The sequence below is a fragment of the Megalops cyprinoides genome, chromosome 1, assembly GCF_013368585.1.
Source record: "Megalops cyprinoides isolate fMegCyp1 chromosome 1, fMegCyp1.pri, whole genome shotgun sequence".
In the NCBI taxonomy this organism is placed as follows: Eukaryota; Metazoa; Chordata; class Actinopteri; order Elopiformes; family Megalopidae; genus Megalops; species Megalops cyprinoides.
In genome coordinates, this window is record NC_050583.1 from 21,553,329 (window position 1) to 21,578,143 (window position 24,815).

Genomic DNA, 24,815 nt, shown 5'->3' on the forward strand with positions numbered 1-24,815 from the left:
AGCTTAGCACATTCAGCTGTGCAATCATGCTGTTAGGCTTAGCTAGCATCAGCATCATTGCCTGTCGTGTTGGGGGTAAATTGCCTTTAGCTCAGCTGATAACATGTTGGTCTGTAGAGGGAGCTTTTAACCACATTACTTTTACAAAAGAAAAAAATTACTTTGTCCCCAACTAAGGTCAAAGGATAAGTTACAGTTTTTGGACCATCTAAACAAAATGAATGTGCCCACAAGGCCATCGGAGCAAAATGGGATGAGCAATGAACAATGAACAAGACAGCCTTTTTTTTTTATAAAGGCTCTCTTATCACTCATGATAGAGACTCTGTATTCCCATGTGTCCTGTTGCTCTGTTTTCTCCCGTTCCTGTCTGGATTTTTCCTGAAGCAACGTTGTTAATTATGAGTGACAAAAAATTCATTTTCCCTAACAATAAAAACCTGTGTTGTAACTTGTATCTTTTACACTGGCAAGAAGGTTTTCACACTGATTCAAGACACCACACAGTAGGATAGAAGACTCTTTGTGGGACCTGAGACTGAAGATCTGCTCTCCTAAACTTGTTTTGTTTTTTACTTTTCAGAGGTAAGGACAGAAAGCTGCATAACATTGAAAGTAGTGTAATTTAGATATACATTTGAATGTGTTTGATTTGGAAGCAAGGACACCCTTTCGTATCACCCTTCTATAATGATGGCTACTGCTCTCCTTACCTTGTTTTTTTTAGCTTTTCAGAGGTAAGGACAGAAAGCTGCACAACATTCTAAGAAGCTAATTTAGATACATGTCTTATTTACTGATGTAATGTTTCTCACAGAATATTAATTGTTGTATTTGTTTCTCCATGTGTTTGTTTGCATGTGTTAGGTTAGGCAAACACAGATGCTCACCCACTCACATCACCCCTCCGTAATGGTGGTGTTGTCCCTGTTATAAGTTCAGCTAAAGTATAAAGGGCTACTGCACTGGACTGTGCTGAAGGACGGTGATCCATCTGCAGACAGACAGGTATGTGTTTTTATTCAACATGAGAGCTTGTTATTCATATTTCTGTATTTGGCCAACCTTGCTGGCTTATTGAGCATTAATTACATAACAAACCAGTTAGTTACAAATTTGCTTAAACAAAGTATCTTAAATATTGTATAGGTTAATGATGGTCACAACTAGTCAGAAGTCAGGAACAATTTAACAGCACATGGATGAAAATGTTGATGAAGCAGCAGACCCTTCTGTGATATGTGTTCTGTGCTGTATGTACATTGTTTTCTGGCTCTTTTCAGGACATTTGTAGAAACTGTACATGGTGTTTTTCTTCTGAAGAATGGAGAATGAAACAGAGTCAACAAGATCTGGACTGTTTACATATAAAGGGTTCAATTTTATCAGTAATGTGCATGAGGAGGGATACGTGGACACACTGGAGCAGTTTGTCATCCGGGATGATGACATCTTTGTGGTCACTTACCCAAAGTCAGGTGGGGCTTTCACACACGTCACTGAATATCATACAATACTATTGAGCACAGTATACCTCTTACTCAACTTGAAGACTGAGAAAGACATTTATACAAGTTTGATGAGCGATAATATGCAAATGTATTTGTGTCTTTGATATGGGTATTGGCATTACTATTAACTCAATGGATTTGTAATCCACTAAATTTTTTATCAATATTGTGAGGACCTATGCACATGGAAAGCGAAATGCTAGAGAGGGGGAAGGGTGGTGTCAGTTTGGTTCTACACAAATAACTTTGATGTTGCTGATCATCAGTTGGAAGACAACCATGGGCTTACATTTATTTATTTATTTAGCAGACGCTTTTATCCAAACCGGCGTACAAAAGTGCATGACACTGACAAAATGTTCTCTTGACATATATTTTTCTTGCATGTCAAAAATTCAGTAAAGTATGGTACTGTTCTAATGTCAAGTCAAACAAGTTCTGTGTGCCTGATTCCAACCAGTATCTATCCTCTACAGTCTATAGTTGATAGATATTGTAATAAGGAATTTAGCTAGTAGCCTACATGTTAGCTATATTATACCATGATAATCAAAAATGTTTTATAATAAGTCAAATAAACAATTATAAATGCTCTTAACATTCATGACAACTGAAGTCAAGTGTTTTTGCACATTTTTTACTAAAAACAGGAACAACATGGATGCAATATATTTTGGTGTTGATGTATCATAGTAAGGATCTGAAAGAAGAAACCAGCAACACAATGATTGATTTGGTGCCCTGTTTTGAGGTCAAACGGAGGACAGACTTCAACGAAATACCTTCTCCACGCACCTTTCTCACACACCTGCCAACCTCTCTGGTCCCACAGGGGCTACGACATAGAAGGAAGGTAAGAGGAGTGACCAGCCACCAAGGTCATGGCTAAATGCTGTGAAAGAAGTAATACTTTGGAAAGGCTGTTCTTCACTTTTTGTAGAGTACATGAATAATCATTGTTTTCTGAGTCTGTCTGGATAGACTTGATAATGGCCTTGATAATTACACGATTATGTCTAAAATATGTATCAACTTTGATGATTGTAAAAGAGTGCAGGGCACTATTTTCAGAGGGAGGGAGGAGAAACAGGAAGATAACTTCCTTGGGAACACCCAAGTGAAACTGAAAGGGAAAAACTGAGAAAATATCTCCTCAGCCCTGGCAAAAGGCAATCAAGATAAAGTCCAGGAAATATGTGAGAAACAAGATATTTATTCTCATCTATTTGTGGTGAAATGGCTCTGATTGTAGTTTTACTTTTGTAGGTGATCTATGTGGTCAGAAACCCCAAGGATGTAGCAATATCATATTTCCACTTCCACAATATCGTAAAACTCCTGCCTGATCAAAAGAACTTAGATCAATTTCTAGATGATTTTCTAGAAGGGAAAGGTAGGTGTTCTACATAATCTGTGTATTTAATTCTCTCTGATACTGTATATGATATTCGCCATTATCGAATAAAAAACAATGAACCATATTGTCAGGGAACTCTGTATATTGTCATAGTAAAAAGGAAGGTACTTTTGTTCATGACAGTTTTTGCAGGCTCTTGGTTTGCTCACATTAATGACTGGTATAATCACAAAGATGAATTCAACCTCCTCTTTCTCACATTTGAAGAAATGAAGAAGGTAATTTAAGAGTTCTTATTTTGTTTAATCATCTATAAAGTGATGGTAGTCTAAATAAGTCAACATTTAAATGCCAAAAAACCTAATGTCAACAATGTCACCATTTATGGAGTCTTATATTAGTATACTCCTACAAAAAGTATATGAATATTTAATGCAAATGAACCTTAATTTTCAAGTGTACTCTGGCTGCTTTTATTTAATTTGATTATTAAACAAAAACTCACTTTTAAATGAAAGTTAATTTAGACAGTAGAGTCATGATGAGTTCAAAATTGTAGCAACTATATGATTTAGATGTCATGTCCTGTTTGGCGCAATTACGTATTTTTAGGCATGTTCAAAGGTTTTAATGTTTATGTTTTGACATATGTGGTGCATTGTGTACATTCTCATCCCTCTGAGGATCTATATTTTTAGCTTTATACAGTAATTGTACATCTACCACAGCTGTTGTCATTATGAAAAAAAAAAACATTTTGGAAGGACATCCATTCTGGATGAAGGTTAAAATTAGGAAAAACAAAACACTTTTAATAAACTAATAATACAAGAACACCAAATTAATTACCAAATGAATACACATGAAAATATGGACAGTAAAAAGTCTTATCTTCACATCACCTTTGTAGGACCGGCGTGGCGCCATCATGAAGATATCAAACTTTCTGGGGAAGACTCTTGATAGCAAAACCTTGGACACAATAGTGGAAAAGAGCTCTTTTGAGAACATGAAAAAGAACCCCACAACTTGGTTTGAGGAGAACTTCCCAAAGCATTTTGACAACAGCAAAGGATCAATGTTTCGAAAAGGTAGTGTGTTCCACAGAACAAGTTATTATTGCTGTTAAGAGTAACATTTAATAAGTTTCATCATGGGGACACTGCTGTTCTGATCCGCAGTAAGGAAGTTTATATAATTTGATTCTGTTTAAATCCTGACTATGTAAATGTAATGTATAAAATGTTAAATAATCCATCATCCAACCACACACACAGGCACACACAGACACACACACACACACACACTAACCAAGAATTTTGGAATAGAAGCATCATATTGCTACATGTTTTCTTGAAAGAGTTACCTTGTTTCCACTCAGGGCAAGTGGGAGACTGGAAGACAGTATTCACCATGGAGCAGAACGAGAGGTTTGACAGGATTTACCAAGAGAAGATGTCAAAATTCCCACTAGAGTTCATCTGGGATCTGTGAGAAGAAAACTACATGATCCCTCAATATGCAGCATTAACTATGGAGGAAATGCTATTTCACCTTGCTTCAAATGAGGCAGAGTATCTGTCTTATTGAACTACTTTAAGCATTTAATGTGTCTTTGAGTTTGCATGAAATGGTTATTTTCTTATTTTTTGATACTATGTGAACAGCCCTTGCACTTAATTATTCAATTTCTGGTCTTCATGGCAGCAAGTCTGAATTGTTATATTAGATACCTATAAGACAGCGAGAAACAGCCTACCAATACATATGGTAGTTTGAAATAAATTCTGTCTAACATTTGATGTATATTTTTGGTGTGGTGCTGTGAATATAATTGATAGAAATTGATATGTTATGTATAAATTAAATAATATAAATGTATGTATAAATGTATTTTCTATTTTAATCATACTAGACTGAGTGGATTGAGTTTGCTGGGGGGGGGGGGGGGTGAAGACATGTGTCTGGAAAAGACAAAAATGTGAAAATTAATTTAAAAAAAAAATTAAATCCAAAAAATAAGGAAAAGAAAAAAATTCCATGAGCAGGGGGTAGCATCTTGATGTTCTGGAATTCCTGCTGAGTGCTGTGATAGTGAAACACGATTCTCCTTTTTTAGAATTAGTGTGTCATATTACTAGCTTCAGATCATCCACCGGAAACCACTCAGGACCAATCACAAGCACAAATTCATGTCAATTTGCCTCATTTTGACTCAATATCCGTAACTATTGACAATCTTAAAGGGCAAGTCCAAGTCGTGACTTCAGGAGGAAAATACGAGTAGACGTATTGTTTCGGTATGAATAAACATCAGTTCAAACATACATGCATAATTCACTCAAGAATATATATCCCTTTTCCAAAACTACCTCTAATTTCCTTTTCCTTCACACACAAAAAAAAAGATTTATTGTTAAAATTGTTTTCAATGCCCTAGCAACCTGTGACTGAGCAGATGGCGGTAAGAGTTCTATTTATCCAGACCCCTAGATATTACTGGGATAAGATGTCACACAATTTCCTCCTAAATAATTCTTGACATCCTAATCAACATAAAAAGGTTTTTCTTCTCATCACAGGTGTCACTGACTTTGCCACACCTGTACTATCAACATGTGGAGAGGCTACCATGAAAGTAAAGTGTGCATGCAGGCATACATTTAAACCAATGGAATAAGCAATCCATAAACCAGGCTATTTGAAGCCAGATCAACTTAGAGTTGACTGTATCCAGTAAATATAACAGGACCCAATACTGAACCTTGTTGAACACCATTATTGACATATAGAAAATGTGACATTTGACTATGAATAAATGCATACTGGGCTGTGATAGGAAAGTTTAGTAACTAGCTAGCTGTCATGTCATATAGCCCAATATATGCGAACCCACAATTTATGATTTACTGTGCTGAACACCTTTTGAGGGAAGCTGACTGGATGAGGGATACTGATTGACTGCTGCTGTCTGTCTGTCTGTCAGTCTGTCTGCGAACTGAACTAAAAATGTGAGGGATGGACTTGGATGAAAATTGATGAAATGATTACCCATGGTAGCAGAAAAAAGTGGTTTGATTTTCATGGTGGACACTGTATCCACACATCTTCTAAACGCAGCCATCCTGGGCTTCTAAATCCTAATTGCTCATTATTTAAAAGGTTGTTCTTGACTAAAACAGTTTTCAACTGAGTGTTAAAACAGAACAAAAACAGAACAGTCCCACAAACAATTGATTCTATTAATTTATTTAATTTATACATAACAATCAGTTTCTATCAACTATATTCACAGCACCACACCAAAAAATATATATCAAATGTTAAACAGAATTTCATTGAAACTCCCATATGGATTGGTGGGCTGTTTCTGGCTGTCTTATAGGTTTCTAATGTAACAATTCAGATTTGCTGCAATGAAGACCAGAAATTGAATAATCTGTCAATAAGACAGATACTCTGCCTCATTTGAAGCAAGGTGAAATAGCATTTCTATAAATGAGGCATTGCTGAAAATGTACAATGATCTATGTTGTTTCTGGATGCATCTTAGTGTTTTAATTCTTTGGAGCTTGTAGAGGGGACTCATTTGTTTTAGTTAATGCTGCATATTGAGGGATCATGTAGTTTTCTTCTCACAGATCCCAGATGAACTCTAGTGGGAGTTTTGACATCTTCTCTTGGTAAATCCTGTCAAACCTCTCGTTCTGCTCCATGGTGAATACTGTCTTCCAGTCTCCCACTTGCCCTAAGTGGAAACAAGGTGGAAACAACTCTTTCAAGAAAACATGTAGCAATATGATGCTTCTTTTCCAAAATTCTTGGTTTGTGTGTGTGTGTGTGTGTGTGTGTGTGTGTGTGTCTGTGTCTGTGTTGTGTGTCTGTGTTTGGATGCTAGATTTTTTGTATCATTTCATACATTACATTGATAGAGTCAGAATTTAACAGAATCAATTTAAATTAAATTCCTTACTGCGGATCAGGACAGCAATGTTCCCCTGAAGAAACTTATTAAATGTTATTCTTAAGAGCAATCATTACTTGTTCTGTGGAACACATTACCTTTTCGAAGCATTGATCCTTTGCTGCTGTCAAAATGCTTTGGGAAGTTCTTCTCAGCACAAGTTGTGGGGTTCTTTTTCATGTTCTCAAAAGAGATCTTTTCCACTATTGTGTCCAAAGTTTTGCTATCAAGAGTCTTCCCCAGAAAGTTTGATATCTTCATGATGGCGCCACGCCGGTCCTACAAAGGTTGTGTGAATATGATTGACTGTTAACTGTCCATATTTTCATTTGTATTAAGTTGGCAAAAAGTGTTGTTGTACTGTTATTTATAATATGTTAAAAGTGTTTTGTTTTGCGTAATTTTAACCGTCATCTGTAAGAATGGATGTCCTTGGCAGGCACTTAAAAGTGAGTTTTTGTTTAATAATCAAATTAAATAAAATTAGCCAGAGCACACTTGAAAATTAAGGCTCATTGGCATTACATATTCCTGTACTTGTAGGAGTATACTAACATAAGACTCTATAAATGGTGACATTGTTGACATTAGGTTTTTTGGCATTTAAATGTTGAATTATTTAGACTACCATCACTTTATAGATGATTAAACAAAATAAGAACTCTTAAATTACCTTCTTCATTTCTTCAAATGTGAGAAAGAGGAGGTTGAATTCATCTTTGTGATTATACCAGTCATTAATGTGAGCAAACCAAGAGCCTGCAAAAACTGTCATGAACAAAATTACCTTCCTTTTTACTATGACAATATACAGAGTTCACTGACAATATGGTTCATTGTTTTTTATTCGATAATGGCGAATATCATATACAGTATCAGAGAAAGTTAAATACACAGATTATGTAGAATACCTACCTTTCCCTTCCAGAAAATCATCTAGAAATTGATCTAAGTTCTTTTGATCAGGCAGGAGTTTTACAATATTGTGGAAGTGGAAATATGATATTGCTACATCCTTGGGGTTTCTGACCACATAGATCACCTACAAAAGTAAAACTACAATCAGAACCATTTCACCACAAATGGATGAGAATAAATATGTTTTTTCTCACATATTTCCTGGACTTTATCTTGATTGCCTTTTGCAAGGGGTGAGGAGATATTACATGTTTTAGAAATTATCATCTAATTATCAAGGCCATTATCAAATCTATCCAGACAGACTCAGAAAACAATGGTTATTTATGTACTCTACAGAAAGTGAAAAACAGCCTTTCCAAAGTATTACTTCTTTCACAGCATTTAGCCATGACCTTGGTGGCTGGTCACTCCTCTTACCTTCCCCCTATGTCGTAGCCCCTGCGGGACCAGAGAGGTTGGCAGGTGTGTGAGAAAGGTGCGTGGAGATGGCATTTCGTTGAGGTCTGTCCTCTGTTTGACCTCAAACCAGGGCACCACATCAATCATTCTTTTGTGGGTTTCTTCTTTCAGATCCTCATTATGACACAACAACGTCAAAATGTATTGCATCCATGTTGTTCCTGTTTTTAGTAAAAAATTTGCAAAAACACTTGATTTCAGTTGTCATGAATGTTAAGAGCATTTATAATTGTTTATTTGAATTATTATAAAACATTCTGGAGCATCACGGTGTATTGTAGCTAACATGTAGGCTACTAGCTAAATTCCTCATTACAATATCTGTCAACTATATACTGTTGAGGAAATTACATTTTCACACTGAAGATAGAATCAGCATAGCTGGAATCAGACATGCAGAACGTGCTTGACCTGACATTAGAACAGTACCATACTTTACTGAACTTTCGACATGCAAGAAAAATATATGTCAAGAGAACATTTTGTCAGTGTCAAGCCCATTGTTGTCTTCCAACTGATGATCAGCAAAATGGAGGTTATTTGTGTAGAACTCAAATGACACCACCCTTCCCCCCTCTCTAGCATTTTGCTTTCCATGTGCATAGGTCCCCACAATACTGATTTAGTGGATTACAAATCCATTGAGTTAATAGTAATGCCAATACCCATATCAAAGATACAAATACATTTGTATATTCTCGCTCATCAAACTTGTATAAATGTCTTTCTCAGTCTTCAAGTTGAGTAATACTGTGCTCAATAGTATTGTATGATATTCAGTGACATGTGTGAAATCCCCACCTGACTTTGGGTAAGTGACCACAAAGATGTCATCATCCCGGATGACAAACTGCTCAAGAGTGTCCACGTATCCCTCCTCATGCACATTACTAATAAAATTGAACCCTTTATATGTAAACAGTCCAGGTTTTGTTGACTCTGTTTCATTCTCCATTCTTCAGAAGAAAAACACCATGTACAGTTTCTACAAATGTCCTGAAAAGAGCCAGAAAACAATGTACATACAGCACAGAACACATATCACAGAAGGGTCTGCTGCTTCATCAACATTTTCATCCATGTGCTGTTAAATTGTTCCTGACTTCTGACTAGTTGTGACCATCATTAACCTATACAATATTTAAGATACATTGTTTAAGCAAATTTGTAACTAACTGGTTTGTTATGTAATTAACAGCAAGGTTGGCCAAATACAGAAATATGAATAACAAGCTCTCATGTTGAATAAAAACACATACCTGTCTGTCTGCAGATGGATCACCGTCCTTCAGCACAGTCCAGTGCAGTAGCCCTTTATACTTTAGCTGAACTTATAACAGGGACAACACCACCATTACAGAGGGGTGATGTGAGTGGGTGAGCATCTGTGTTTGCCTAACCAAACACATGCAAACAAACACATGGAGAAACAAATACAACAATTAATATTCTGTGAGAAACGTTACATCAGTAAATAAGACATATATCTAAATTAGCTTCTTGTTGTTCAGCTTTCTGTCCTTACCTCTGAAAAGCTAAAAAAAAAAACAAGGTAAGGAGAGCAGTAGCCATCATTATAGAAGGGTGGTACGAGAGGGTGTCCTTGCTTCCAAATCAAACACATTCAAATGTATATCTAAATTACACTACTTTCAATGTTATGCAGCTTTCTGTCCTTACCTCTGAAAAGTAAAAAACAAAACAAGTTTAGGAGAGCAGATCTTCAGTCTCAGGTCCCACAAAGAGTCTTCTATCCTACTGTGTGGTGTCTTGAATCAGTTTGAAAACCTTCTTGCCAGTGTAAAAGATACAAGTTACAACACAGGTTTTTATTGTTAGGGAAAATGAAATTTTTGTCACTCATAATTAACAACGTTGCTTCAGGAAAAATCCAGACAGGAACGGGAGAAAACAGAGCAACAGGACACATGGGAATACAGAGTCCCTATCATGAGTGATAAGAGAGCCTTTATAAAAAAAGGCTGTCTTGTTCATTGTTCATTGCTCATCCCATTTGGCTCCGATGGCCTTGTGGGCACATTCATTTTGTTTAGATGGTCCAAAAACTGTAACTTATCCTTTGACCTTAGTTGGGGACAAAGTAATTTTTTTCTTTTGTACCAGTAATGTGGTTAAAAGCTCCCTCTACAGACCAACATGTTCTCAGCTGAGCTAGAGGCAATTTACCCCCAACACTACAGGCAATGATGCTGATGCTAGCTAAGCCTAACAGCATGATTGCACTGCTGAACGTGCTAAGCTACCTTCTGTCTCATGGGCTTATGTGGGAAAAGAAGAATCCTACATAAGCCTGTACCCTGAACATATGCATATCATATGGCCAATATTCATTACCAGAGCTTTCCATGATTGGAAAAATATTGGAGGTCCTGTTTAACTCTCTGTTTTAGTTAAGAACAACCTTTTAAATAATGAGCAATTAGGATTTAGAAGCCCACGATGGCTGTGTTCAGAAGAAATGTGCACAAATGTCCACCATGAAAATCAAACCACTTTTTTTCTGCTACCATGGGTAATCATTTCATCAATTTTCATCCAAGTCCATCCCTCACATTTTTAGTTCAGTTCGCAGACAGACTGACAGACAGACAGACAGCAGCAGTCAATCAGTATCCCTCATCCAGTCAGCTTCCCTCAAAAGGTGTTCAGCACAGTAAATCATAAATTGTGGGTTCGCATATATTGGGCTATATGACATGACAGCTAGCTAGTTACTAAACTTTCCTATCACAGCCCAGTATGCATTTATTCATAGTCAAATGTCACATTTTCTATATGTCAATAATGGTGTTCAACAAGGTTCAGTATTGGGTCCTGTTATATTTACTGGATACAGTCAACTCTAAGTTGATCTGGCTTCAAATAGCCTGGTTTATGGATTGCTTATTCCATTGGTTTAAATGTATGCCTGCATGCACACTTTACTTTCATGGTAGCCTCTCCACATGTTGATAGTACAGGTGTGGCAAAGTCAGTGACACCTGTGATGAGAAGAAAAACCTTTTTATGTTGATTAGGATGTCAGGAATTATTTAGGAGGAAATTGTGTGACATCTTATCCCAGTAATATCTAGGGGTCTGGATAAATACGTCTCTTAATGCTATCTGCTCAGTCACCTGTTGGTAGTTCATCGAAAATATTTTTGGAAATAAATCTTTTTTTCTCGTTTGAAGGAAAAGGAAAAACTAGGTAGTCTCGGAAGAGGGATATATTCTGAAGTGAATTACGCATGTGTGTTTGAACTGATGTTAATTCATACCGAAACAGTACGTCTCTGGGTCTGTTTTCCTCCTGAAGTCACGACTTACCTCGGACTTGCCCTTTAAGGTTGTCAACAGTTACGGATATTGAGTCAAAGCGAGGCAAATTGACGTCAATTCATGATTGTGATTGGTCCTGAGCTGTTTCCGGTGGGGCAGCCATTCAAGGACTAGGAAAGAGAAGCGAAGAATTTGAGCCAACCAGTGTTAGGAAGGAAAATAGTTAAAATACAAACAACTGAGGCACATTTGAATAGTTCGGGTAAGCAGTAGATGTTTTTGTCTTACAAATAATTGTTTCTGTAATGAGCTGTTTGGCTAACGAGGGCAGCGTTTGAGATTGTTCAATGAACGTAGCCAGCACCTCCCGTTTGTTATGATAGAATTTCAAGATGGCGTCAATAGGAAGAGGGCTCTGCGGCCCCCAAATATGTTTATTGCTAAGACTCTGAAAGTTACAAATGACCATTTGTTCGAATACGGTTTCTGTTCTTTTCTGTAAATTTTAGAATGATTCAGTGATTCCGATCGTGACCTATATTAATGTAATACCGTTAACCATTTTGCTATCCAGCTAGCAAACTAGAGCTGTCAAATTTCATTTCGCTAACGTTACCTTTTCTAGCTAAGTAGCTAGCAAACCTCAATACGGTAGGTAAACTAGCTAGCTAGCTAGATGGTAGTTCTAGCAAACGAGCAAGCTAGCTAAGTTACTTTCATTCACGGTGGTAATGGAAGAAAACGCTGTGTCTCAGTACTGCTCGACTCTTCCAGAAGTTGCTAGTGGAAATTATTCAACTAGGTCTAGTTAGCGTAGCTAGCCAGTTAAATAAAATTAGCATATTGCACACAGTAACGATCGTTGTTTAATGATGACAGCCAAGGTGGCTTTCTAACACCATAGGGAAGTTTATTAGCTAGTTTCTGAGCTTACTACAGCTGGACCTGCGTTTTTCTCCATTAGCAAATAGGTTAACAGCTTGCTAACCAAATAGTTAACACCAGCTAGCTATTTAAACCTGCTATGGAGAGCACTTGAGTACAGGAAAGGCAATTTATGTTTATTATAAACAAGCCGTCTAGGTTGCAAGCTAATCACCTTGAACAGATTAGAATTCCCCTGGTCTAAATACATGAGCTAATACCTGTGATAATCCTGATTTTGCGTTACATAAAACTGATTTTTTTGGAAATCCTTGTAATTATCTGACCCACTGGACCTGTGTCTTTGTTCTTTTTGTCACATAACTAGCTATAATCTGAAGTATAAAAAGATATTTAATGCATCTGTCATTTTGTCAAATTGTAACATTATACATGAAAGCTTTATAGCTCATCTGTTGTAGGGATATTTTAATGAAGCTTTTTTTTTTACATTGATAGTAGCCTGCTTGTTCATATAACAAGTTGATGAAGTATTTTGTCTCAGCATTATACAGGGTTTCTCTGGCATGGTACTTGCAAATTATCAAAAATACTTTCTTACTGGAAATACGTTGTAATGCACAAATATCCCACTGTCTTTGGGAAGTAATCAGCTGCGTCCATCCTTCTAACTCATCAGCCTGACATCATTTACTGTTCGATCTAGTAATGTCAGTGTGCTGCTGTCAACGAACAAACGTCATTGCTATTTCAAGGCATTCCCTGCCCATAGCATCCTAAAGTGTGTGCTCTGCACAACATTTTGAAAGTAATACACTTCAAAAAGCATTTTGCTTTGCAGTCAGTAGAGAAACCTGATTTCAAGGGCTTTTGACAGTGATCGCAAGAAAAGCAATTCTGGAAAATCTTAGATTCATCCTTAAAATGTAATTTAATAGTCAACATGTGACCCTGGGTATGTCGTAAAGATGACATGCAGTCAAAATACCTTTCTGTTCTCTTTCTGCCAAATTGTTTAGCAAAGGAAAACACCCTGCATGTTTTGCACACATTTTCTCTTCATTTATTGTTTAGTGGAAAATGTTTCCATATCCAGTTCCTTGAATCCCTGCTTGACAGACCGCAAATTTAATCATATATTATAAGAAATAGTGTTATTTGCATTGATGTTTGGTTCTCGCTGGTGGATAGCACATTGTTTTTAGGTTTTCTTCTACAAGGTGCTCTGCTGTTACCTTTTTATAATAACTTCGATGTTTTTGGAGAGATTATCAGAGCACTAAAATGGGTATAATAATATTAAGAATCAATAATACACCTGGTGGATAATTTCAGGGATATTTCAAAAATGCCTGTGATAAAGGCCTAGTAGCTGCCTAGCAAACTGAGTATGGATCATGTCAGCTTTGTTTCAAGTAAATGTTGTATTGTCTTACTACACCAGCACAAGACTTAGGCCTAGAAGTATACCACTGTGATATGCTAGCTGTTATTATGTTTCAATGTGGATTTGGGAACAGAGGCCTGATTTTCCATGTGAAAGGCCTTTTTGTTATTTCACCAGCTAGTTTTATATTGTAACAATTTATTGTCTTACTATTAACCATTGTAGGTCTGACATCAGGAGTATTTTTTATGTTAAAACAGACCTGTTATTACTAAAAATGGAATTGTTGACATCAAGAATGTCTGCCTGCAGTACATTTGTTCTAATTGGCTTCTGGAAGTGGTTGTCCATGAAGGCGTCTTACAGAAGACCAGCAAGACAGCAACTGCTGAACTGTGTGTATGGATATAGTGTCAGAATTGTGAGATGGTTTTAAATGCAGCAGACTGTCCAGCATGAGTAATCAACATCAAGTGACGGATCTTTACTCTAGCCAGCTCAAAACAGTTGGATGTTTTTAATATGCAGTTAACTGTGGAATTAACATGGATAAAAATTGATTACTTTTGAGTAATTTTACCATCCGTAATATTATGGTGCAGTGTTGGCATAAGCTTATATCTGCTTCATTTTCTGTTAAACTTCTGATATGCCTTTCAGATATTTTGACCTATAGCTGTGCAGTTAAATGAGAGGTTTGTTCATACCAGTTATGTATGCACTACATCATAAGCTGGCTTTCTATTTTTTTTCCAAGCATACAACTTTTTCACAAAATACCAATGCACAGTTACATGTACTGTACTATAAAATGTAGTCAGACTTCCTCAAATCATGAAAGACAAGGATAAGCATTTTGGCTGATTTGGTGATTTTTTTGGCCTTTATGACATTGTCTGTGTGATTATAATGCAAGTGAGGGATTATTGGGACATGAATGCAGAGTGGAGATGTACTTAAGGTCATTTTCATATCCAGTTATATTTTCAAATAAGGCCACCAGACAGGTTGTGGTGCCAGGTTACACTGTCTGGGGTTAATCTGATCCTTAACAGGCAAATCATTAACAAAAACAATTTGGTTAAGACTCATCTTAGGCTCATGCTTTTTTACAACATGTGTACCACATCATTTGAATTTGTCTTCAGTCTCTGCTGCGCACTTTAATGTCATGCATATTCTAAATGCATTGTGCATCGTTAGAGTAATACCAGAAAAGTTGTTTGGTGTCCTCATGTTAACAATTACTGAAATGGTAATGATGTGAAATGATAATGCGGTTTCTTATTAGTGTCCTTTTGCTGTTGCATTTTTTTTGTCTTATTTATTTCTTGTCATGGTGAAATACAGTCATTTCTCACAAATGTTCCTTTCCCTCATGTGGTCCAGATCAGATCAGAAGGTTACCATGGCATCCGGCAGCAGCAGCAGTGAGGAGGAGAGGAGCCTGCGGGAGTGTGAGCTCTATGTTCAGAAGCACAACATCCAGCAGCTCCTGAAAGACTGCATTGTGCAGCTGTGCACCTCGCGGCCGGACCGGCCCATGGCCTTCCTGCGGGAGTATTTTGAGAGGCTGGAGAAGGTCTGGGCCCTGCCTGCTGTCTCAACAATTCGTTTGCAAAGCTGAAAAAAATGGCGTAGTTTCAGTATTTTTTAAAAAGATAACGGTTTCCTAACTTATTCGTCAAAATTGGACAGACAGTGTTTTCTGTGTACGTTTTTTTTTTTGTGGTGACGCATCATTCAGTTAGCAGCCTGAGTGACTTGGTGTCTTGCTCAACAGGAGGAGGCCAAACAAATCCTCAGCCAGCAGAAGTCAAACTCTCGGTCAGACTCGCGGGAAGATGAGGTGTCGCCCCCCATGAATCCTGTGGTGAAGGGCCGGCGGCGGCGTGGGGCCATCAGTGCTGAGGTGTACACTGAAGAGGATGCAGCGTCCTACGTCAGAAAGGTAACTGCAGACCACGCTGCACTTCAGTGCAAGCTGCAGTGTAGGAGTGTGCACTCCTATTCTGAAATGGGATTTCACTTAAAATGGGGAATGCATTTGCAAAAGTATTTTACAGGTTAACAAACAAACACATGAACACCCACGAGGACACTCTCTCTAGTTCTCACTAGTTGGTCAATGGTTCATGTTTTCTAGTATTGATTTTTATTTTATACATTATTTTTTTCTCTACATTCTCTGTGTTGATTTCTGCAGAGAAGCTTAATCAATATATTTAAAATATGTAAATTATTGTCATTTTGGTATGTTGCAGTGTATTTCTGGTTTACATTAATATATTTTAATTGTGTTTGCAATATATTTTTGAGTTGAATAATACATATCTCAGTATATTACAATATATTTCATTTCTGCATGGGACGTTTTCCAAACCTAAAGTCTGGAGATTCTAGATGGGGGAAAGACAGTAATTCTTTGGTTGTGGCATAAAAAGGCAGTACGCTGGGTTCCTTTTAAAACGGTATTGTGAGAAAGGTTTCACCTTTCATGTCACTGCTAGCTCTGCAGAGTTGGTTTGGCTGTTGGTCTTGTTACACGTATTGTGATGTGACACCGGAGTGATACAGTAATAGACACTCTGTTATTCCTGGGAGAGACTAAGCTTTTTGGGACCGCAGGCCCATAAAGCCTTGCTGCCTATGGGAAGCTAGCCAAAGGTAGCTGAAGGCTGAAAATATAGTTGTTCTGTAAGGCAACCAGCAGACATACTCATTAGGAGTGCAATATTGTAGGCTCTGTAGAATTCCATATGTATCTGGCTGTTTGTATGTGTAGCAAGACAATAGCTACAGTAACTTAGCTAGCCAGCTAGCTATCTGTTTTGACTTGTCAGGCTGTCTTAACTAGATTATTAATTGTCTGTAAGAGCACAGACTGTAACTTTATAATTACCTTTCATAAAAATCTAAATGGGAGAAATACTACTAAAAAGTCAGAGAATTTTAAGATGAGAATGTGGAACATTCATTAATAAAATACAAGGTGACTTTATCTGTGTGTCTTTTTGATGTAGGTCATTCCCAAAGACTACAAAACAATGGCTGCCCTGGCTAAAGCAATCGAAAAGAATGTGCTGTTTTCACACCTGGATGATAATGAGAGAAGGTAATTTAAATATCTTCTTTTATTTAAATGAAATTAATGAAATTCAGCTGTATTAATGGATGTTATTCTTGAAGTGGCACTGACCTGTTATTTTATTTTTTAATTTTTTTTTTTTTAGTGACATCTTTGACGCTATGTTTCCTGTCACTTATATTGCTGGCGAGACAGTCATTCAGCAAGGTTGGACTTCCTACAGCCTCATAAGAATTCTGTCCAACAATTCCAGAGCAAACAATACACCATTTACAAATCTTTTGTTTCCCTCTTTCAGGTGATGAGGGTGATAATTTCTATGTTATTGACCAGGGTGAAATGGATGTAAGTAGTTGCCACATATTAAGAATTTAACAAAGTTGCTTCATAGAACATTTTCTATCTTGCTTCAGTTTAGAAATAGTCATAATCCCATCTTTTCACACCCGTTTAAATGAAATTGATGATGAAATTGACTGAGTTTTAAGGCGGTGTCTTGTTGGCATTCAAATGAGTGCTTTGTTTGAATGCGGTGCTGGCATTCAAATGAAGACTTTTTGAGTGTTTTGTCAGCATTAAAGTGACTACTTTTTCATTTATTTTGCATGAATACTGTTAACTACTACAGTTTTGAAATGTTCTGCTTGAATTTTGAATTTGCCACTGTTTACAGTTAATTAAACCTTTTTTTGTTTTTGGCAGGTCTATGTCAACAATGAATGGGTCACCAGCATTGGGGAGGGGGGTAGTTTTGGTGAGCTGGCTTTGATCTATGGCACCCCAAGAGCAGCCACTGTGAGAGCCAAGACCAACGTTAAACTTTGGGGCATCGACAGGGACAGCTACCGGAGAATATTAATGGTGATCAATTTTACAGTCCATTATACATTTATATAAATATTCAACTGGACAATTTGACATGCCTTTAAATTAAATGTTATAACTTAGTTTTGCCATAGAAAGATTCTGTAACTCCTTTTTTTCTGTGATGTCTTTCAGGGAAGCACCTTAAGGAAGAGGAAGATGTACGAAGAATTTCTAAGCAAAGTATCAATTCTAGGTAAGTGTTAGTGGTGCCTTGGCTCACTTTGACCTTTGATATCTTCCTCTAAGTCTGGAAGGTACTCTTTGCACATTTATTCATTTGGCAGACACTTTTTTGCAAAGTGACGTACAAGTGAGGTAGAGTACAACACAAGCAAAAAGCTATAAGAAGTCAACAGTACTAGACTAGGCCTTGTGGTTGTCCATCAGGCCTAGTCTTACAGTATTACCTCAGGGTGTCTTCGAATTATGCTTTGGCTCGAACCATTGTAATGAACAAATGAGCTAATCTATTTAATGCACTATGGTGGTAGAATTGCAATTACTCAGGCCTTTAGACTGTACATGTAATCGGTTAATACAGAAGAACATTAGATTTACATTACAGTGTCATTTAGCTGTCGGCCTTATCCAGAGCGACTTGAATAACAACACCTAGTGTAAGCTATATGAATACCAGATGTATTGTGGTCAAGCAGCTGGTGTGACTGAACTGACTCTTTGCAGAGTCATTGGACAAATGGGAACGCTTGACAGTGGCTGATGCCTTGGAGCCTGTGCAGTTTGAAGATGGGCAGAAGATTGTGGTCCAGGGAGAGCCTGGCGATGAATTCTTCATCATCCTTGAGGTAGAGTGCCAGTTTTCCCTTTCAGTTCCCTTGAGTAACTTTCTTCCTCTTTTTTATTCTTTCTTCTTCCATATTTGATTTTTGCCATTAATGAATAGCAGGCAGATTTATACATGGCTGATAAAATGAGCAGTTTTTTTTTTTTTTTTGTAAGGAAAATTGGAGAGTCCAGTGGGGGCTGAGGAAGGGCCGTGTCTGTACCGGGAGTGTTTGATTGCTGTGATGGCTTTGTTTCCACAGGGCACTGCTGCAGTGTTGCAGCGCAGGTCAGAGAATGAGGAGTTTGTGGAAGTTGGTCGACTGGGACCCTCTGATTACTTTGGTGAGATTTTCTTCAGATGCTATGAGATGAGGTTCTGTCGTTAGTATCTGGGCCCTTCTTTGTCATAGTAAGGCCTAGCACGTTACATGTTCATGTAACATGTTCTAACATGTACAAATGTGCTTTCATGGCATGCAGAGCATGCACAGCAAAAAGATAAGTGTAAATAAAATATAAATGGGTACTGGCAGAATTAATTCAGGCAAAATCAAATCAAACCTTTGAAATGAGGTAAAACTGAAAATTTGAAATATTGGACCCTGAGAAAGGTACATTTTTATCACAGCTATCCATTTACTATATTACTGGTGACTCTCTTTACACTTGCATATCTCCCCAGTTCAGACTCCCAAGGTGAGAAATGAGTGATGGGGTTTTTGGCTGGTAGGGCTTGATTTTGCAAAGTGAAACAAAACATTTTGTCTTTCATAGCCTTCCTAGCCCTTCAGAAGCAGGAGCTTTAATCGCCCATATATATCAGGCTGAAGCAGCCCAATTTATATGACTCTACTTTTCTTTGACAGAAGAGGTTCCCATGTCCTCTGGTCCAGATCATGAAACACTCAAGTCTCATATGTCTGCACTGTCCCTAACACATGCTCAGTTGAGATGAGACCCATGCATATGCACATCATACTTTGTACATTATAAGCCGTCATTTAATGGAAGGGTGAATTCTGTGAGGATTGTAGAAATGTATCACCCCATGAAACTCATGTGAAGCTGTGAATAAAGAAATGCAGCCATTCTCGTCCCAAGTTATTATACTACAACCATCATCAAAGTGCCCTGGTGACCACTGGAATTGCATTAATTCCTGTTTCTTTTTGTGTTTTGTCTCTTCTGAACTACAGGTGAAATAGCCCTTTTAATGAATCGCCCTCGTGCAGCCACTGTGGTGGCTCGTGGACCCTTGAAGTGTGTGAAGCTTGACCGACCTCGGTTTGAACGTGTTCTGGGTCCTTGTTCAGATATTCTGAAACGAAACATCCAACAGTACAACAGCTTCGTATCGTTGTCTGTCTGAGAGTTTCCAGCCCCTTCCCTAAATACAGGGTCCACCAATGCAATCTGCTTTGTCACCATTTACATCTTTATTTGGTTTTTATTTTCACAGTTCCTGATACCCAGCTGCTCACCAGCATCACCGCTTTGTCTGTCTGTTAATATATACTCAGCGCAACACTTTACATTTATTTTACATGTATATGCTCCACATGCTTTCCACATGGCAGAATGTCTAGCATTCTTTATGAACAGGAACAACTATAAGGTTCCCTCTTTCACCTGTTGTCTGTGTGCAGGTGAGACTAGTATCTGCTGTTTGACTTGCTTTGAAAGGGTGATATTACTGTATGAAGCTATTCTAGAACAGCTAGAGTAGAAGTAGGAGAAAAGGCAAATGTTTTTAAAATTTGTTCAGTGTTTTGAGGCTTCAAAGACCTTTTAAGACCATTTGACTTTGTATAGTTAAGTATTTTGAGATTTGGCATATGTAGTTTAACAAAAGTGAGACGCTGTCGTTTTATGTTTGCTAATAGTTCATTTGAAGGGTACTAGAAGTTAAGTGCACCATTACAACCATGGTGACATGTTCTGAAATTTTTTGAATAGTTGCACATACATTAGTGGTTTAAATGACTAATTATTATATTTTTGCACAGTTTCAGTGATTTAAATATGATCAATAATGTTTATATGCGCCTGCTAGTTTTCAGTGCTGCATTGTGTCCCAGTGGTGTTCTGAAGTCAGGAAGATCATGACGTGTTCTTGCTCTAAACCATCTCCATTTTTATTTGTATTTCTGTTTGACATGTCACCCAGTTTATCTCCAATGAATAACCTTCCAAATCTGGAATAATGAGTGGCTGAACACTCTACAGCTATTTTGTAATTTGTAGCCTCAGAGAGTTTATACAGATTAGCTCAATACAAAATTGTAATTATAATAATACAATACAAAGCTAATGCCAAATATTAGGTGATAGTTTCTATAAACCGAGGTTAGCCTGAATCTGACTGAAAGGGATAGTATATTCACTTGTACTCTTAATGTATGACACTAGTGCTCCTGTGCAAATGAACTGGCTTACAGCAGAGGTTCAGTGAACTCTTTGAAATACATTTGAGGAATATATGTGTGCTTCTGCAAAATCTCGAGTAGTAGAATTGAAATGAAATCGCATATGTTACGGCTGAGTACATTTAGTACAAACCTGTAATTCTAGAACTGAAACAGTTTGACAGCTTTTTACTCCCAAGATCATTGGCCATTGTCAAAAATGAGAAAGAGTTAACAGGTTTTGATATATGGTAAATGGTACATTCATTTCATCAGATTGTTACCTGAACAGAGAAACTCATTGAGTCTTAAGTGTATTTCAGTATTTTCCAATTTTGTTACATGTCAGTATGCACCAAATGACAATAAGCATTTTTTATACAAATTCCATGAATCTGTAATGTAGGAAATAATGAAATCCTCTCTTATAATAATAATTTGTGTTTTGTGAATATTTAGAGAGATAGTTATTTCAGGGTTGTAGTTGGGAGTGACAGAAAGCTCTAAGCAGGAAGTGTACAATTTTGTAATAGCATATTTTTCCATAAATACAAGTACAGCTGCCCAGTGCCATAACTGAAATAAACAATGTTTGTTCAGTTATCAGCAGTCAAAAGAACAGTGTAGATGTATCGTGTAACTGACATGGATCAATGTTACGTTTCTGTGTGTACACACATATACACACATTGTGTGTGTGTGTGTAATATAGATGTGCAAATACATGAATGATTGATTTTTATTTAAGTTATACAGAAGTGTTTAGAATATTTTCTTAAAACATCACAAATGCCTAGACTAGAGGTCAAAACTGAATGGTTTATACTCGCATCAAAAATTTCCCACTAAGTAAGTGTGTGTGTCTTAAGTCACTGAAAGCAGACATAATTTCATATGAATATTTCAGTTAGTTTTCTGTGACAACAGAGGTGGAATGTTAGGATTTGTCTTGCTAGAGTTAGGTTGGTTGGTTTGAAGGTTTAAAGTTCACTGCCATTCTGACTTGTTTCAAATGCATTTTACCAGTAAAAAAAAAAAAAGGTCAAACTGGTGAGGATACCAAATTGTTAGTATTTTATGAATCCTAGACTTGAAATGACCCATAAAAATCGTTCAGTCATATTAGTCGGAATGTTTAAGGAAGCGATATCGAGATTTAATCATGAATTGTAGAGTTGTGCTGAAGAACCTTACTCCTCAGAGTCACTCTTGTAAAAACTGTTGATTCAGCGTTATAGCAGGCACTAGTTAAAGATGAATTAAGTCAAAGTGATAGTCATTCTTGATTTGCTCCATATTAAAAACTCTGGAAATGGACATGTAATGAAAGTGGCTTTTTGAATTATAGCTTTCATGCTCAGAGCAACTGATCATTTTGCTGATAAATGCAAGAGAACTGAAAATACCTGCCTTGTGTTTTCTGAAGTGACAGATTTGATTAAGGCAGACATACTAGTTGAGTAGTTGCTGACACATATTTGTTTAACTGGTTTTCTTTGAGGAGTTCAGGTCCTCTGGTGACATGAATTTCTGAGGATATGAAGGATTTTTTTTCTCATTATTTTTATTTACACTCCTCTTTTGGCACTTTTTGTGGCTTGCTATTCATTCATTTTATTTCAAAACAGACTTTTCTGATGAAGCAGTCAGTAAGTTTTTGAATTGAATATTAATCACATTCACAGCTTTATCAGTCTGTGCAATCTGAGTATGTATGTGTGTAAGTATGTATGTCTGTATGTACAAGAAAAATCAACATAGTTTGCCTTAGCTTATGTAACCAGGATATAGAAACTCCTGCTAGCCCAACCCTCAGCAAGTTTATGAAGCCTACAGTCATGAGAGCTGTTGGCTGTCAAAGGACCATTTTTTTTCTAATGTTATCCAATGACTGTATAAGGTTTGATTTACTCTATGTGCTAAAACTATTATTCTTTTGGTATAGATTGTCCTAATGGCAGGTCAAGCAATAAAAGGTATTGAATTCTTACATTTTGAACGAGTCCTGTTTATTAAGTGTGGTGATGGGTGCTTGTTTATGTTTGTGTTATGTTTATGTAAAAGTACATGGCATGCATAGGACCTGCATTTTATTGACTAACGCACACATGAACATTTAATACGTTAACAGCAGTTGAGTCAGGGCAAAAGTACTTATTTTGACAAACATATTTTTGAAATATTTACATTGGGGAGTAATTTGTATTTAAGCTCGGAGCCAAGAAGCATGATGCAATTCAGAGTGCTTGATTTGTCTGATCAACTGTTTGCATACCCCCAGGCATACATTACCACCACCATGTGGCTGCTTTGCCTTTTACCTCTTTCTATTTAGGAGGGGTCACACTTAATTGCTTCAAATGTCTCGTGACATAAAATATTGTAACTGGTGTATGTCATTGTGCTGATAATTTTGGTATCTCTAGGTGCTCTGAAAAGTGCAGTTGTCATTTCATACCACTAGGTGTCAGTGTAGCACTGTGGTTTATTATGGACTAAAATTAAAATTTCAGTAAATTGTACTTTTAAAACTTGAAAAATGCCACCTGGTGACCATTTATTTTTTCCCAGGAAGCATGCTGGAAATGCCTATATAACACAATGTCCTTTTACACTTTTAACTGAGTGTTCTGTGCTTACCTCAGAATATTTCTAATACTATATCTGTTTGACATTTTTTACAAAAGGTTTTTTATTTTGTTTAGACGCATATTGAATCGAATTGGTGCTTATTTCTGTTTTGTGTTTGGTTTAGAGAATAAGGCATTGAAAGAGATTGTGAAAGGGATCTCTGCCTTTCAGAGATTTAGGTATACTAACAGGAGGTTTAGGTATAAGAAATGAAAAGTCCTGAATAATGAAACACTAAGGACAATGTTTATAGTGCAGAAGTCTATTTCTTTTGCTTAGTGAAAATAAGAAAAAAAAGTGCTCAAGAATAATGCATAAATATTCAGGGAGACATTCTAAAAGGAGTAAGCTGAAGGTGTATACTCAGAGGGGTAAGTCTGGTTTTTTTTCAGTCATTTTTATCAAGCTTTTCTAGTCCTCTCATCCTGACAATGTCTTTGCTCTGAAAATGTAATGCATATGAGCTATGCTGTAAGAATGATATCGAACTGATAACAGGAAAAGATGTTTATTTTGTATCAAACTCCAAATCACTCCTCCTTGGTAAAAAAAAAAAAAAATCAGTAGTTTGGCAGTTAAGACAAAGTATTGACTATATTAAGTCAAGTGTTTTGTGCTGAGGTGGCTATATTGATGATCTGGTTTTATTTTCATTGTGATGCCACACAAATGTCTGAGAGCTCTCTCTGATGAGACAGACAGGGATTATGGGCTTACAATCCGTCTGGAAAGTAAGCCATAAACCATTCAAGCTTCAGACATTTTAATAGGTAACACTTTCTTTTGGAGAGACTGGCCTCTTAAACAATCACAGACTTGCAATGAATGTGGCTTGTTTGTCAAGAAATAGATTAAAAATAATTAGGATCAAGCTAGCCAGAGGCCAGAATGTGTGTGCACATGTATTTATGTACAGACATTTATAATGAATGATGAATAGTGTGGCTAAGGAACTGTTTGGTAACCAGACACATGCATATTCAGACAAAGTACAAGAAACTTGTTAGAGATTTCAGAGGTGCTATCTGGACTACCAACACACAAATCTGAATTCCAAATGGTGAGTCTATTAGTAATGGTATGCTTTCCAAAACAAGCTAGTCATGCTACTCCAGTTAGCACTAATGAAAGCTCTTGAGCATAAACCCAGCCTGTAAACATGTACAATTTTTTAACATATGCAGTCTTTCTTCACATGCAGTGTGCAGAGAGATCTAGTTTTTTGTACTTGAAATGGACATCAAACAGATATGGACCTGAATGGTTAGTCTG

The 24,815-nt window shown here is 37.0% G+C and overlaps 3 protein-coding genes across 3 annotated transcripts; 2 read left to right on the forward strand and 1 right to left on the reverse strand.

Annotated features, from left to right (window-relative positions):
• The first annotated feature begins 1,324 nt into the window (after positions 1-1,324).
• Positions 1,325-4,362, forward strand: LOC118777237 (amine sulfotransferase-like). The gene is made up of 6 exons (XM_036528065.1): positions 1,325-1,478; positions 2,162-2,364; positions 2,778-2,904; positions 3,052-3,146; positions 3,779-3,959; positions 4,250-4,362. Exons 1-6 carry the CDS (start codon positions 1,325-1,327, stop codon positions 4,360-4,362), a joined length of 873 nt encoding a protein of 290 aa, XP_036383958.1.
• A 2,141-nt stretch (positions 4,363-6,503) lies between these two features.
• LOC118777324 (amine sulfotransferase-like) lies at positions 6,504-9,167 on the reverse strand. Its single transcript, XM_036528171.1, has 6 exons — positions 9,014-9,167; positions 8,171-8,373; positions 7,748-7,874; positions 7,506-7,600; positions 6,931-7,111; positions 6,504-6,616 (listed from the first exon to the last, which is right to left on the reverse strand). The coding sequence occupies exons 1-6, from the start codon at positions 9,165-9,167 to the stop codon at positions 6,504-6,506; spliced, it is 873 nt and encodes a 290-aa protein (XP_036384064.1).
• Positions 9,168-11,634: 2,467 nt separating this feature from the next.
• On the forward strand, positions 11,635-22,902 carry LOC118782952 (cAMP-dependent protein kinase type I-alpha regulatory subunit). Its single transcript, XM_036536588.1, has 11 exons — positions 11,635-11,756; positions 15,156-15,348; positions 15,550-15,717; positions 16,790-16,881; positions 17,000-17,061; positions 17,153-17,199; positions 17,557-17,715; positions 17,854-17,914; positions 18,406-18,527; positions 18,768-18,849; positions 19,704-22,902. The coding sequence occupies exons 2-11, from the start codon at positions 15,175-15,177 to the stop codon at positions 19,874-19,876; spliced, it is 1,140 nt and encodes a 379-aa protein (XP_036392481.1). The 5' UTR covers positions 11,635-11,756; positions 15,156-15,174; the 3' UTR covers positions 19,877-22,902.
• Positions 22,903-24,815: the final 1,913 nt, after the last annotated feature.

Bases quoted from the DNA above. Each gene is read 5' to 3' on its own strand.
- LOC118782952 (XM_036536588.1), top strand. From the start codon at position 15,175: ATGGCATCCGGCAGCAGCAGCAGTGAGGAGGAGAGGAGCCTGCGGGAG. The intron at 16,882-16,999 runs GTAATTTAAATA...TTTTTTTTTTAG, and splicing joins CTGGATGATAATGAGAGAAG to TGACATCTTTGACGCTATGT. The intron at 17,200-17,556 runs GTAAGTAGTTGC...TGTTTTTGGCAG, and splicing joins TTGACCAGGGTGAAATGGAT to GTCTATGTCAACAATGAATG.
- LOC118777324 (XM_036528171.1), bottom strand. From the start codon at position 9,167: ATGGAGAATGAAACAGAGTCAACAAAACCTGGACTGTTTACATATAAA. The intron at 8,374-9,013 runs GTGGGGATTTCA...TACTAAAAACAG, and splicing joins GGTCACTTACCCAAAGTCAG to GAACAACATGGATGCAATAC. The intron at 7,112-7,505 runs GTAATTTAAGAG...CAACCTTTGTAG, and splicing joins CATTTGAAGAAATGAAGAAG to GACCGGCGTGGCGCCATCAT.
- LOC118777237 (XM_036528065.1), top strand. From the start codon at position 1,325: ATGGAGAATGAAACAGAGTCAACAAGATCTGGACTGTTTACATATAAA. The intron at 2,365-2,777 runs GTAAGAGGAGTG...TTACTTTTGTAG, and splicing joins GGCTACGACATAGAAGGAAG to GTGATCTATGTGGTCAGAAA. The intron at 3,147-3,778 runs GTAATTTAAGAG...TCACCTTTGTAG, and splicing joins CATTTGAAGAAATGAAGAAG to GACCGGCGTGGCGCCATCAT.